Here is a 16,255-nt window from a genome sequence, read left to right as displayed (position 1 = left end):
CATGTTATACCAGTTAGGATGGCTTTATCCACAAACAAACAATATAACAAATGTTAGTAAGAGTGTAGAGAAATTGGAACTTTTGGACACTGTTGGTGTGAAGTAAAATAGTCCAGCCACTATGGAAACAGTATGCAGATTCTTCAAAAACTTGAAATATAACTACCATCTGATCCAACGATCTCACTTCTGGATATATATCCAAAAGAACCGAGATCAGAATCTCAAAGAGATAGCTGCAGTCCCAAGTTCATTGCAGCACTATTCAGAATACCTCAAATAAAAAACTAACCTAAAGGTTCATCAACTGATGAATGGATTAAAAATGTGATATATACATACAATGGAATAGCACTGAGTCTTGCAATGAAGGAAATTCTGCCTATGCAATGACATGAATGAACCTGAGGCACATAATGCTAAAAAAGTTAAGCCAGTAACAGAAGGGCAAATACTGCCTGGCTCTACTTTATATGAGGTGTCTAAAATAGCCAAACTCATAGAAGCTGCCTACCAAAGGCTGGGGACAGGAGGAAATGGCAATTTTTTTTTTGTTTAATGTTGAGATTTCAGTTATACAAGATAAATAGGTTCTAGAGATGCACTGTGTAATATAATGTCTATAATATTAAAAAAATTATTAAGAGGGTAGAATTCACATTAACTGTTCTAAACACACAAAAAACTAGGGAGCAGGGAAGAAAATTTTTAAAGGTGATGGAATGTTTATTTCCTTGATGGTGATGATGGTTTCATGGGTGTATGCATATACCCAGACATATCAAATTGTATACATTAGATATGTGCAGTTTTTGTATATCACTCATACCTCAATCAATGTAGTTCTTTTTTAAAGAAACAAAACATAAATACATGGATAGGTTAAAAGTAAAAGAATGGAAAATACTTACCATTTGAACACTAATGAAAAGAAAGTTAGAATGGTGATATTAATGTCAAAGAGATAGGAGAGCAAAGAGTACCACTGTGGATAAAGAAGATCCTTTCATAATGATAAAGTGGTCTATTCACACATTCTAGGTAGTTTCACTATAAGCATTTTCACCACATAACTAATTGGCCATAAGGCAATTTTGCTGTAAAAGATAAAATCATAAAAAAATAAAAAGTCATTCATTAAAAAAGACATAATGAAACACAAAAAGACTTACATTAAACATTAAACATTAAAAAGATTTGTGAAATATGAAATATTTGAATATACTTAAATGTGTGTAGATTCATGTCAATGGTGTGCAAATAAGCACCGATTTTATTTGGGGGCATTGTAACTAAGCACTTTTCTTTAAAGTCTTTCATACATAGTACTATACATTTTTTTTTTTTTGCTTGTTAATTTGTCTTCTTTTTCAGCATCACATTTTTTTTCTTTTTTTAGCTCAAATTTCTTCCTTCATTAAGAGAGGTATCAGTTTCCAGATACTAGGATGCATATTTGTAACTTGAGTGTTGTATTGTGCTGTGAAAGTCTTCAATGCTATTGTTTGCTCTTGGCATATTGTCATATGTCCATTAATGGGTGTTCCAAAGGTCTATGGAAAATGTAAGTTCACAGGGTGCCTGGGTGATGTGGTTAGTTAAGCATCTAACTCTTGATTTTGCCTCAGGTCATTATCTCACAATTTGTGAATTCAAGCCCCATTTCAGGCTCTCTCTCTCTCTCTCAAAAATAAATAATCAGTAAAGAAAAAAAAAGTGAGATCGACACTCTGTACTACTATACAGATCATTATAAGGGTTCAGATTTTTATCATACAAAAATGGGAGTAGTGTGCTAATAGAGAAATGAAATGAAACCAAACTTCAACCAGTTGATGAAACCAAACTGTCAACCAGTTCTTTTTTTTTTTTTAATCTTTTATGGAAAAATTTCCTTATGGCCAATTCACTGCAATTATTAGTTATGCAGTGAAAATGTGTGGGCATGCCTGTGGAAAAGATGCTTACTGTGGAAATACTGGACATGCCTTGAAAAAAGCCACTGAAAGTCCTGTCTGTATCTTGTCAAACTCAGAATTCTCCTCTAGGGGTACAGCTAGTCCTCGGGGGGAAAGAGCATTTGTCAAAAACTTCACAGCCAAGTGTTTAGTAGCTTCTGGTTGAAAGACCATAACCAAGAAAAACCATGCCCAAGCCAGGTTTGTCTCAGCAATGCAAGGTATATTTAATATTCAAAAATCAATCACTATGATTCATCAACAGACTAAAATGGAAAACCACACCATTGTTTCAATAGATACAGGGAGTATTTGGTAAAAACCTAATGTCCATTCTTGATTTAAAAAAAATAATAAAAACCATCAGCCTTAGTGAAATGCCTGATACTAGAGCTGGGGCAGGTAAAATACAAAATAAGCCTAATCTTTCTATGTCTGGATCTTTGTTTCTACAATACAATCCTTGCCCATTCTACCTCTTCCTAAAACCCAATCTGTTAGTCTCTTACCGCATTCATAAAGTTTACATGGCTCCCCACTGACTACAGTATAAAGTCTAAGTCCTATGCATAGTCTACGAGGTACTTCATTTCATCTCCATCTCTCTCTCGAGATTCAATTTCTGCTAGTTAATGAAGTCGTTCAGAATTCCCTATGCATCCTTTTTCCTTTTCTGTATGCATACCTTGTGCAAGCTATTTCCTGGGCTTAAAAAGTCCTCCTCTGTATTCTCTTTCTGAAAAAATCCAGCTTACTCTGATCTACTCCTGACCCAACTTCAACCTATATTTTACAGGCATATAGGACAATTTTTGTTTTACATACAAATTTGATCATGGTATACCCTACTAAAACATCCTGTAGCATACAGAAATCTCATAAGCTGTAAATTCCAATATGCCAGTCTGACTTTTAATATATCTATGTAACCTACGTCTTTAATAAAACTTTTACTTAAAGCTTTCCCTCAAGCTCCATTCTCATGACAACAGGAAACTTAATTATTTTCAGGTTCACTAAATTGTCTTAGTATTTACTTAGTCATTTCAAATATAAATGTTGTCCTTTCTGAGTATCCCTCTTCCCTACCTTTGATACAGGATGGCATCTAAGGTAGAGAGACCACTGGTGTTTACATCCATGGAGGCATCTGTAACTGGTGTCATTTTCTCTTCTCTGCTATCCACTAAAATGATAGTCATCTCTACCTGTGTATTTTTAGTCTCTTAGTATATATCCCAATTGATACCTGCTGACACATTTTTTGTCCGTTGGTCTCCATTGGCATGATCCATGTTAACTAAAATACCACTTCAGGCTCTATGTCAGCTAACCTCAGCTATACATCAGTTACTCAGGATTACAGGTATGACTGTTGCCTGATGCTTTTCTCAGTGCCCTGTAGTAGACCAGTGTTGTCATCAGGCACATTTTCCTGTCACTTACATAGCCACCTCTACTATAATGCTCCTATACTACTGTAAATCTGTCACTTTCCTTGGGTGACAGCCTATTAAAATTTTTCTTCTAAACTCTTCATCCAAAGCCTTGGTTCAGGGGACCTTTCTGTTAATCCTGCCATCCCTTGGGGGCTTTATTTGGAGAAGACACAGATCCTTTCTATGCCCAGGTCATCCCCAAACATAAAGGAATACCTTAATTATAGTCTCATGACTGAGAATACTTGGCCTTTTTAGGATTTACTGGGTGGTTTCTATATTCCCACAAGACTTAGTTTACAGCAAGGACTGTGGTCTGTTTTACTCATGTTGGTGTCTGGCACATAATAGGGGGTTGGCAAGTATTTATTGAATGAACAAACAAATAATTCAAATGTCCCTGCCCTTGTCATAAGTAACTTTTCCATTTAGTATTAGGTACTTTTCTTTTAATGGAAGTAACTTCTTGCTTTGATCTTGGTACAAAGAGAATGGCATATGGGTTGCAAGAGGTAAGAAACACCAACTTGAGAGAAAAGGAAGACAGGATATGATATACGACAAATAAAGCACATTAATCATAGTCAGTACTTAGAGACAGAACTTATTTTTCTAGTGTCAGAAACACATAAAGAAGTAAAACCATTGGGAAAGAATACATTACACAAATATCTTTCTATGTTCCAATAATATTCCCTGAAAAGCTCTTTTTTTATTAATTGAAGGTCTTTTTGACCACAATAGATGTACAATAGATTTTGTTAGATGACAAGTAGAGTACTGGGAAGGTGTTAAAATTTGCTTCTGTAAAACAAACTCAAGGCTCTAGTACTAAGAAATCTTGTCTTCTGATCAGTTCAGGAAAATCAGTTTCCTGATACCATTGAGAATGCAACACCCACTCTCACCTAAAGAATTTAAGCAAGAGGGCATCATTTGACTCTGAGAAACAGGCTGGATTAACAACCCATGTGCAGAACTTCAGATAAGTAGTTTAGAGACAATTCATTTATCCTAATTTTGTCATGTCCAAGGAAACAGTACCTTGAGTCTACCTGTCACCCCATGATTGTAGTCAGATTGTATTATTCCTAACAGAACCCTAAACAGTGTTTCCAACGGGACATTAATAAGGCCACCCAAACTTCTTTTGAGTCATTGCTGTCTTAACAACAACTTCCCTATCCGTGCTTCCATCATTCCCCATCCTGAACAAAGATCTATGATACCTAGTTCATAGCTGATTCCACTTCCTCTACCCCTCTTAGAATGATTCAGCACAAGTCCATATCCTATTACAGTCTTGTAGGAGCCCAGGACAAGCCGCCTGGAAATGTACCACAATGGTATATTAATTATTTTGAATTGAAGCTACTTGGGGAAAAATCTAGTGCAAGGATACTGAGACCCTCGTGTATCACCCCCAAAGCAGGAAACCACTCTGCCATACTCCTCCCTGTACTAAATAAAAAGACACCTTTATCCCCAAAGATAGGGACTTTAAAGTAGAGAAAGCTGCAGAAATAATCCTTGTTACATTTTGACCAATCTACTACCTCAGCCCCTTAGTAAGCTCCCAAACACCTGTTTTCCTTATTCTGTAAATTCCTGACAATTTTATTGTGTTTGTCTAAAATGTATAAAAACTGCCTGACTTGGTAATTTCTTTGGGTCCCAATTTCTGTGCATGGGTAATACAACTTTTATTTTTCCTCCTGTTATTCTTTGTCACAAAAATTGAATTCTTAAGCCAGCTAGCTGAAAGACTGTGAAGGGTAGAGGAAGAATTCTGCCTTACAGTGTCCTACAGCTTATTCCTATTGAGCCACTCCAAGGCTTCCCAAGGTATACGCTTCGCTTTTCTGCAACATGTAACAAACATAACTTTGATGAGCTTATTGATAAAAGGCTCTTAGCTGTGCGTGCACAGTAAACATTCAATAGCTTAGAGATGAATTCATATTGCCATTATAAGCGACAACTTAAGTAATGCTTATGTATGAGCACTGCAGCCCTACATACTAAGTTTCATAAACCCAAAGAATCTACCTCAATTCAACCTCTGAGAGTTGATAAAAAGAATAGCGTCAAGGTGATGGCCCAGGAACCGGAGAGTCCCAAGTAGGATGGGGCTCCTGCCTCACGGAATTCGTCAGGACCTTAGCACAGCTCATCCCTAGAGAACTAGAGGCACGCGCATGCGCAGCACCCTCAAGCTGCGCTGCCGTTCCTTCAGCGCCTTGGGTTACATCCGGGTCTTTGGGCTTCGCGCTACTCTAGCCGGCTGGGGTCGCTCAGGGTTGCTGGGTGTTGGTTGTTTCCGCTGTTCCAACGTCGGAAGTGCGGGTGGGTGGCAGACAGGTGAGTTGGAGGGGAGGGGGGGGGGCAAGAAGGGGAGAGTCGGGGCGGGGGAGGGGGGACCGGATGGGTCGTTGCTCCCCCGAGTGGGATTTGTGCCGAGACGGGGACGCGCGGCCCGGCTGATTGGGGTCCCGGGAGCGTTGAGGCGGGGCGGAGGGTGGGCCGAGGCTGTTGGTGCTCTCCGAAATTGGGCCTCCGGGAGGGGCTTCCTATCTTTGTTTCTCTGGCGGCTTTCTCCCGACACTTGTTAAAAATCAGTAACAGCCATCCTCATTTGTATTCCTTATAGTTTGCGGACAGATAGGGCCCAGCAGCCATGCAGTTGAGGTGGGTTTGCAGCCCGGAAGGCCAGGGACCTCAGCCTTCTCTGCTGCTTCTCCCCCATGAGGGATGCGGCTTCCGCGTCCTGCACTTCAGCGACCTTTTCAGGTCAGGTTGTAGGAAACAAGCACAGAGCAGGGATTTTGTTAATTTAGATGCAAGTGTAGATTCTAGACTAACTGTGCAGCCTAAGTCGTGTGGAAGTTCCCATCCAGCTCTGAAGTTCTGAGATTTGTATTCAGCTGCCCAGTCTCCAAGTTAATGCACATTCAGAATGAATCAGCACCAGAGGAAAATGAGGGAATGAAGGGGGGTGCCTTGTCATTTTTTGCGTGTTATCTGGATTTGATGTCGGAGAATTGCCCAGAGCCACAGCAGTTTGGATTGATGAGGATTGTCAAAAACTGGCAGAAACACATTTTTTAATCTGCATTAATGTGGCAAAAACATTCTGATTTCCTCTGCTTGGGAGGTTTTATTTGAGACTTTTGTAATGAACTCGGAGCTGTCTGAGGAGTTTAAAACACACAAAACTTGCCTGTACCCGATCTAAGAGACTTAAGAACTTCTTTTAATGAGGTCGATTCCTGTGGTGTTATTTTTGAAATTTAGCCTGATTTTAATAATCAACCTGTGAGATTTCTAAAAGTGCAGATTCCCTTGATCTCATTTCACATCTGTTGAAACACTGTGTCCAGGGAGAGGAGCCTGGGAAATCTAGATCTTTAAGGAGCATCCTAAGTGATTCTTACATAGCACATCTGGAGCATGGATCTTTCCATCAGAAAGACCCTCTACCATTAATAGCTTTATAACTTACGCAATAAATTTCTGAGTTGCAGTTTTCTGTATCTGAGAAAAGAGGATGATAATTTCTATCTCAGAGACTATTCAGTGATCCAAGCCCTTTAATAATAGGGCCCATATCTTAATCATTTTTGTGACTGCAGAACTTGGTGGTTGGCGTTTAATAGGCCCTCACAAGTATGTTGAACTGAGAAAAAGAGATCGTATTCCCAGAACACAGAAAACACTTGGAAAGCTCTAATGCCCTCCTTCCGTACCTTACAGTTTTTTTTTTTTTCCTTTTTATGAATGAGTATGCTGAATATTCTTATTAGAAGTAAGTGTATCTCTTGATGGTCATACTTGTTAGAAGTAAGTATACCTCTTTATGACCAGAAAATATTTCTGATTCTTGGTGTAACTTTGAAATTGTTTCTAGCATTAGATCATTAATGAATTTAAATACAGGCAGAGTCCATTTGTTGAAGTGAATTTATGACTTACTGTGTACATTATTGTCTGTAAATGCTATTTGTCTCTTGTTACTATGCCAGAATTCTATACCATAGTGATAATTTCTTGTTACTATTCCAGAATTCTGAATCATTTTGTTCTTAAGAATTTCATTCAGATTTCATATATTCACTGTATATGAGTTGTATATTCATATGAATTGTATTTTCATATGAATTGTATATTGTATATTCACCTACTATTCCCATTAATTTCAGGAATTTGATTTATTATCGTATGGAAAGTGTATGGGAACTCAGGATTGCTGAAGCCATTTGTAAAAGGATTGGTGTGGGTGACAGATCCATTTAAATATGAAACTAAGAATTAAATTCTAGAAACTATGGTTATAGAACACAGTGTAAATATTACAAATCTTGTCAATGTAAAAATAATACATTTTACAGAAATCAGGGGTTGTGAGGAAGTGTAAGAGTACAATTATCATCTCTCATGGTGGTAGGTCAGTCTACATTGTCTGAAGTGGAATCATAGTTTTTAAATGACTCTGATCTTTAATATTTGTGCAGTATTTTGTCTTAACCTTAGAGTACTCTCTAAGGAACTAAAATTGCTTTTTTGTTTTTAAGGAACTAAAATTGCTTTTTATGAAGAATTTCTTTTTTCTTCAGAGATCAGCAGTTTTAGTTCACTTTTTCTTTTGTTTAAATTCAGAAAGAATGAAATGTTATGCTTTTTATTAAAAATGGCATGTCTATTATGATCTCATTATTAAAAATTATTTCTATACATTCTATTTATATGTGTGCATTAAATAGACATCTGGAATGTTATATACGTAATAATACGTAATAATAATAGTTTTTTATTTCTGAGTTAGGATTTGGGTTGATTTTTTTCTTCCTCTTGTACCTTTCTATATTGAAAGAAATTTTTAAGAAGTGCAGGCATAATTTTTATAAAAACATTTAACACAGAGAGGTTTGGTTATTATGGTATTTACAGAGAAAGTTCTGGATTTTAGTAAGTAACCTAAAGGTTGCTGAGTAATCATTATTAACATTAACTTGCCTTTAAAAAACAAGAACTGCTTTGTTTGCCTTTAGGTTTGTTTCATGTTGCTTTATATAATATCTGTCAGGACAGTGTACTATGCTATCTTACAAAGACTTAAATTTGCCTTGATATGAATTCTTTGTCATTTAGTAACTATGTGACCTCAGTTAAATTGTGTGAGCCCTTCTTCTCATCTAAAACTGGGTGTTGTAAATATTTACTTTAGAAGATTGTTGTATGCATTTAAATTACCTAGCCCACTGCCCAGAACCAATGTCTGTTCAAAAGAGAGCAGCTATTATTGGTATTTTAAAAGTACATATTGTATTTATGTATATATGCATGTTTTTCTTAAGTAATGTTCTTAAAGTCATTAGTATATTACATTTCTGTTTGAATATCTGCAAATTACTTAAAGTGTTCTACAATGGAATTTTCTCAGGTTAGAACTACTTGTCCTGGAAACTGTTCATCACCATAATGAGGCTCGTAATTCTTGATAACTATGACTTGGCTAGTGAATGGGCAGCCAAATACATCTGTAATCGCATCATTCAGTTCAAACCTGGACAGGACAGATATTTTACACTGGGTTTACCAACAGGTAATACACCATTTTTTCCATTTTAGATACTGAAGGTCATGGAATTGAAGGGTTTCCTTTAGTAAAATATGTTTCCCCTTTATTTCTAGCCATATCACTGATTGAACATGTTAGTGTATACAGCCAGAAATGTGTATATCTATCTAGTATCTATGTTTCATTATTGTTTCTTGTATGAAAATTGTATATCACTTACCACTCTAAAATGCAAAAGGAAATTTCTTGTATTAAAATTATACATCACTTGCATCTCCAAAATGCAAAAGGAAATATCCTAACTTAAGTGATGGTCATAGTATTTTTTGTACCTTTTTCTAGTAGTCTTTTGTTTTTAGGGATTTTTTTTTAATTCTCAAGTTAGTTAACATACGTACATACATGTAGTCTTGGCTTCAGGTAGTGATTGATCTCTTGAATATGACACCCAGTACTCATCCTGAAGAGTGTCCTCCTTAATGCCCGTTACCCATCAAACCTCAGTTTGTTCTCTGTTTTCAGGGGTCTCTTATGGTTTGCTTCCCTCTCTGTTTTTATCTTATTTTCCCTTCCGTTCCCCTATGTTCATCTCTGAAGTTTCTCAAATTTCACATATGAGTGAAAACATATTAGTGTTTCTCTGACCGACTTATTTCATTTAGCATAATACCCTCCTGACCCATTCACATTGTTGCATATGGCAAGATTTCATTTGTTTTCATCGCCAAGTAGTATTCCATTCATCAGTTGATGGATATTTGTCCATCAGTGTATCCATTCATCACTTGATGGATATTTGGGCTCTTTCCATAATTTGGCTGTAGTTGATAGCACCGCTATAAACATGGAGGAGTATATGCCCCTTCCAGTCAGCATTTTTGTATCCTCTGGATAAATTCCTAGTAGTGCAATTGCTGGGTCTTAGGGTAGTTCTAGTTTTAATTTTTTAAGGAACCTCTACACTATTTTCCACCGTGGTTGCACCAGTGTGCGTTCTCACCAACAACAGTGCGAGAGGGTTCCCCTTTCTGCACTTCCTTGCCAACATCTGTTGTTTCCTGCGTTGTTAATTTTAGACATTCTGACAGGTATGAAATGATTTCTCACTGTGGTTTTGATTTGTATTTCCCTGATGGTAAGTAATGTTGAGCATCTTTTCATGTGTCTGTTTGCCATCTGGATGTTTTTAGCAAAGCGTCAACTCATGTCTTCTGCCCATTTCTTGACTGGATTATTTGTTTTTTTGGGTGTTGAGTTTGGTAAGTTCTTTATAGATTTTGGATACTAATCCTTTATGCGATATGTCATTTGCAAATGTCTTCTCCCTCTCTGTCAGTTGCCTTTTGGTTTTGCTGATTGTTTCCTTTGTTGTGCAGAAGCTTTTTGTCTTAATGAGGTCCCAGTAGTTCATTTTTGCTTGTATTCCCCTTGGTCTGGAGACATGTCTAGTAAGAAGTTGCTGTGGCCGATGTTGAATGAGATTTTTGCCTGTTTTCTCCTCTAGGAGTTTGATGGTTTCCTGTCTCACAGGTCTATCATCCATTTTGATTTATTTTTGTGTATGGTGTAAGAAAGTGGTCCAGCTTCATTCTTCTGCATGTCGCTGTCCAGTTCTCCCAGCACCTTTTGCTAAAGAGACTGTTTTTTTCCATTGGATACTCTTTCCTGCTTTGTCAAAAATTAGTTGGCCGTATATTTGTGGGTCCATTTCTGGTCTCTATTCTATTCCATTTATCTGTGTCTGTGTTTGTGCCAGCACCATACTGTCTTAATGATTACAGCTTTGTAATACAGGTTAAAGTCTGGGATTGTGATGCTTCCTGCTTTGGTTTTCTTTTTCAAAATTACTTTGGCTATTCAGGGTCTTTTGTAGTTCCATACAAATTTTAGGATTGTTTGTTGTAGCTCTGTGAAGAATGCTGTTTTTACTTTGATAGGGATTGCATTGAATGTGTAGATTGCTTTGGGTAGTTTTGACATTTTAACAATATTCTTGTGATCCAAGAGCATGGAATGTTTTTCAATTTCTTTGTGTCCTTTTCAGTTTCTTTTATAAGCTTTCTATAGTTTTCAATGTACAGATCTTTTACCACTTTGGTTAGGTTTATTCCTAGGTATTGTATGGTTTTTGAGGGATATTGCTTTTCCTATTCATATAATTAGTAGAATTAGTCTTTTCAATAATCATTAAGAGATACCAAAAGTATGTACTATTGTCTCTTCATTTCATCTTCTCTGCCTCATATACTCTTACTATCTTATTAGCCCTTTACTATTTCTGTGTGTATTTTCTTTTTATTATAGAAGTATTAAGAGTGAAAAATTGAAGACTGATATGTTTTCATGATAATAAACATTAAGTATTAATTTCATGTTTTATTGTATTTAGTTCACTATTAAGGTTTTTCTTAAAAACTAACCAAGTAGTGTTATCGATCTCATGATCTCACTTAATTTGATATTGTTGACTTCCACAGCAAAGGGTATTGGACCTGGAATCAGAGCTGCTACTTTCTTGGTGACTGCAAGGCATATATTCCTCACCCCTGATCTTTGGTTTCCTTACCTTTAAGAAAGATGAGGCTATTAATAGCTGATAATGCTGTTTGAGGCACAGATAAGGTGGTGCTCGTTCCACTCCTTTGTGTACTTTAATACTGTGTGAATTTAAGGTTCCCATAAGTGTGTCTTATTTAAAACAGTATTTTTTTCCTTCTGCTCCTTCCCCCATATGTGCTAACTACATAAAAGCTATAATCATAATTTTTTCCATTTGTGTAATTTTCATGAAAGGTATTGTTTAGCTCATTCATTTGTTATTTTGCTTTTTGTCTTTGGTCCAGGCAAAGGAGGGTTTGTAAAAATTGTACACACCAGACTGGCCCCCTCAGCACCCACGTTTTTGATACATGAGCCCCAGTGGTTGAATATGGCCTCTTATCTGTTTGCTTACTGCAAACCAGGGCTACACTCAGGCTAGTTGCTTTGATTATTCTGTTTTAAATACGATGTATAACTAAACAGTAATTTTAGCTTGGGGGCAGGAAATCTTCAAAGTCATAAATGCAAGCAGTCCTAAACATGCTTTTGTGTGTTTAGATCTACAACTTTTGCTTTAGTTTTAGATAGTCTAACTGCCTAGTAGTGCACTTGCCAAGGAGTATTTTGGAAAACCTTTGTGGATGTTTTTCACTTTCCTCCTTCATTGACCACTGTCAATGTTAATCATGCTCTCTTCTCCTCCTTGCTTTTGAAGTTTGAATATACATTTCTTTTTTTCTTTTCTTTTTTTTTTTTTTTTTTTTTGAAAGAGAGGGTATGAGTGGGGTAGGGGCAGAGAGAGACTGGAGAGAGAGAATCCAAAGCAGGCTCTGCATTGTTAGAATAGACACTGATACAGGGCTCAAACTCACAAACCGTGAGATCGTGACCCGAGCTGAAGTCAGACGCTTGACCAGCTGAGCCACCTGGGTGCCCCTGAGTATACATTTCTGTAATTGCAGACAGCAAGCTGTATTGTAATTCTCCCTCCACAAAGCACAGTTTCTGGGGAATATCTACTTGGTATTTATTGATGTGATCTTAACAAGCTTCACATGTAAGGGCCTGCATGCTTCCTGCCTCTCAAACTTATTCCCTGATTCTCTTACTCTGAATCATGACAGGATAATTAGACTGCTTATAGTTCAAAGAATAGACCTGAACTTGCTGGCTTTACTTTCACTCATGTTGCTAGTATATTAAGTAATGAAAACTATGTGAGCCTTGGAACCAGACAGAATCTCTTGAACCTCTGGCTTCACTGCCATGTGATATTTGGCAAATTCCTTAATCTTTTTGACCCAATTCTTCAGTCCTCAAAATGGGAAAGATCATGCCAATTTCCCAAGGTTGTGTGATTTACATGAGCTGATGTGTAAAAATACCAGTATAGCTAAGGGGTGTTTGGGTGGCTTAGTCAGTTAAACGTTCAACTTAGGTTCAAGTCATGATCTCATGGTTAGTGAGTTTGAGCCCCGCATCAGGCTCTGTGCTGACAGCTCAGAACCTGGAGCTTGCTTCAGATTCTGTATCTTTCTCTCTCTCTGCCCTTCTCCCACTTATGCTCTGTGCCCCTCTCTCAAAAAAATGAATAAACACTAAAAGAAACTTTAAAAAAAATACTAGTATAGCTATCATAAGGTAAGCATACAAATGTTATCTCTGAACCTCCTCCCTCTTTTTTCTGTTCTCAATTACAACTCAACCCTATCTTTGACTATTGGAATTCTACCCCTTCTTCAAGACTGATGAAATGTCATCTTGTTTGATCCTTCCTCTAACAAACAAAACTGTAATCTTTTCTTCTTCGATTTACAACAGTTCTGCAAACTTCTTATAGGTTATTTACAACATTTTTATTTGTTATGGTTATTTGTATTTGCCTAATCTTGTGAGTTTTTTTTAGGATAGAAACAGTTTTAATCTTTGTTTTATCTGAATCATAGTAAACACTTGATAATAATTATGTTAGTAAATTTTGCAAAGTGGACACTAAAATGAAGTTTCTTTAACCAGTTCACTATGTACCATATATTTCCTTATTTTTTTCTTCAGCCACTTTGATTAAAAACTAGAAAGTGAACGTGTTATTTTTTGTCATCACCATTGTGACTTTTTTTTTTAAGTTTTTTTTTAACATTTATTTATTATTGAGAGACAGAGACAGAGAGTGAGCAGGGGAGGAGCAGAGAGAGAGGGAGACACAGAATCTGAAGCAGGTTCCAGGCTCTGAGCTCTCAGCACAGAGCCCAACACAGTACTCGAACTCACAAACCACGACGAGATCATGACCTGAGCCGAAGTTGGAGGCTTAGCTGACTGAGCCACCCAGGCGCTCCTCTTTTTTTTTTTTTATTAAAAATTTTTTTAATGTTTGTTTATTTTTGAGAGAGAGGAAGAGTTGAGTGAGAGAGGGACAGAGAGAGAGAGGGAGACACAGAATCCGAAGCAGGCTCCAGGCTCTGAGCTGTCAGCACAGAGCCCCACGTGGGGCTTAAATGGAAAACCCTGAGATCATGACCTAAACAGAAGTCGGACACTCAACTGACTGAGCCATCCAGGTGCCCCAACTTCTTACTTTTTTTATTCATATATTCTTAAGTTAAGGAAGGAATCCTATAATTATTCTCCTGACACTGAAACAAACACAGATATGTTTATGCTTCTAGAAAGGAAGAAAAAAAAGCAATTTATCCATCCGTTAGATAAGTTTTATATTAGAGGGCCATAGTTCTTAGAGATGGAATTATAAAATTTGACCATTAAATTATTATTTAGAGTTGAAAACAGTATGTTTTCTTTAGTTTTAAGAAATTCTTTTAGACTTCTGTTCTCTGAACCTATATGATGTATTATTTGCAGCCACTTGTATTATTCTTTCATCTCAAGTGAAAGGCAGTCTTTTTACTACTCTAGAATTCGCTTTGTATTTTTTTTTTGTTGAAGACTGATTACTTCTGTCATATTCTGTCTGCCACTTTAGCAGAAATTTTGTGTGCATGCTGGTTTTTGTTTTGTTTTGTTTTTTGTATAATTTGTTTTATGATGATGAATAGATTAGGAATTAATACTCCAGCTAGGATTGGGAGGGCCAGGTCACTTGTTACGGATGAAGTCAATCTACCCTTCCAATTTGTAGTTAAAATGAAAAAATACAGCAATTTCAAAAACAGAGGCTGTCTTCAAGTGGCTTAATTTATTTTTCTTTATTGTCCATGTCATGTAGCACTATCAAACTGATTTCAATTTTATAAAACCTGTAAAAGAATCACATTTATAAAACAATAAAATCAAGACTCAGATGAAGTATCCAAAGCCAAGATCCCATTTCCCAGAAGTCATTTTACTTTATACATTTTAGCTAATACATGCTGAAGATAACACAAAATAAGACACAGAACCTCCAGTTAAAATCATAAAGGCTAAGGTTCCTCAATGAGTCCTTGCCAAGTTCTGAGTCTATTTTGAAAGTGGAGGCAATACTTAAATTTAGCTCTGGTTTCCCTTTTGATTTCATTAAATGGTCAACTTGACCTATTTATATATCATTCATGCTACAGATCCTTCTCTAAAAAAGCTTTTTCTCAAAAGGTGGGGTGTTTATTTTTCTTTTAATTCACATATGCTTCCTAGAAGTTTCTAATCTTGGAGTATCCATTATTTCCAAATATTCAACAACTCTAGAATCATTTTCCAAACTATGATTTCTTTTGACAGATTTCTAGTTTTCTTTAGCAAATTCTACTTTACTAAGCCTTAAGGTACTTTGCAAATGTGTGTATAATTCAAAAAATATTTGTTAATTGAATATGTATTTAAATGAATAATGGCTTCCCTAGTAAATTAGAAATCATTAACAGAATAAAGTTAATATAAATATTTAAAAAATATATTTTTCATGTTAAGTTAGAAAATGGAATCTTTATCTGTTTTAGGGAGTACACCATTAGGATGTTATAAAAAACTAATAGAATATCACAAGAATGGAGACCTTTCTTTTAAATATGTGAAGACCTTTAACATGGATGAATATGTAGGTAAGCTGTGTTGTTTGAATATATTATTTGAATATGTTAAAAAGAATATAGTTTCAGAATTAATACATTATTTGAATTTATGTTTTGAATGTAATATGACTATTTCTAGAAGATAACGTACTGCCTTTTGGTGAGGTTGGGGGTTTATATTAAAAACATCTATATTTTTGGGGGAGGCGCCTGGGTGGCCCATTCGGTTAAGCATCCAGCTTCGGCTCAGGTCATGATCTCACGGTTCGTGAGTATGAGCCTGAAATCAGGCTCTGTGCTGACAGCTCAGAGCCTGGAACCTGCTTCTGATTCTGTGTCTCCCTCTCTCTCGGCCCCTCCCTTGCTTGTGCTCAGTCAGTCTCTCTCTCAAAAATAAATAAAAACGTTAAAAAAATCTGTATTTTTGTGATGCCAGCATGATATAGCAGAAGGAATATGGGACTAGAAATCAGAAGATCTGTATTCATCTTGGGCTCTGCCACTTATCAGCCATGCAGCTTTGAGCCAGTCCCTTCACAGTTCTTACTCTTTTTTTTTTTTCTTTTTCATATTTTATTATTTATTTATGAGAGAGAGTACAAGCAGGGGAGGTGCGGAGAGAGGGGGACAGAGGATCCGAAGCGGACTCCGTGCTGACAGCAGAGATCCCAGTGCAGGGGATCTCTGAAACTCATGAGAAACTCATGAACCATGAGATCATGACCTGAGCTG

The 16,255-nt window shown here is 36.6% G+C and overlaps 1 protein-coding gene across 1 annotated transcript in view; it reads left to right on the top strand.

Annotated features, from left to right (window-relative positions):
* Positions 1 to 5,653: 5,653 nt before the first annotated feature.
* Positions 5,654 to 16,255, top strand: part of GNPDA2 (glucosamine-6-phosphate deaminase 2) — a 30,524-nt gene continuing 19,922 nt past the window's right edge. Inside the window, exons 1-3 of the mRNA XM_049630451.1 lie at positions 5,654 to 5,758; positions 8,838 to 8,999; positions 15,452 to 15,553. Coding sequence (XP_049486408.1) covers positions 8,876 to 8,999; positions 15,452 to 15,553 — 226 coding nt within the window. The 5' untranslated portion in view covers positions 5,654 to 5,758; positions 8,838 to 8,875. The remainder of the gene's footprint in view (positions 5,759 to 8,837; positions 9,000 to 15,451; positions 15,554 to 16,255) is intronic.

This window comes from Panthera uncia, chromosome B1 (genome assembly GCF_023721935.1).
Source record: "Panthera uncia isolate 11264 chromosome B1, Puncia_PCG_1.0, whole genome shotgun sequence".
Lineage (NCBI taxonomy): Eukaryota > Metazoa > Chordata > Mammalia > Carnivora > Felidae > Panthera > Panthera uncia.
This window is presented reverse-complemented; position numbering and strand designations above follow the sequence as displayed.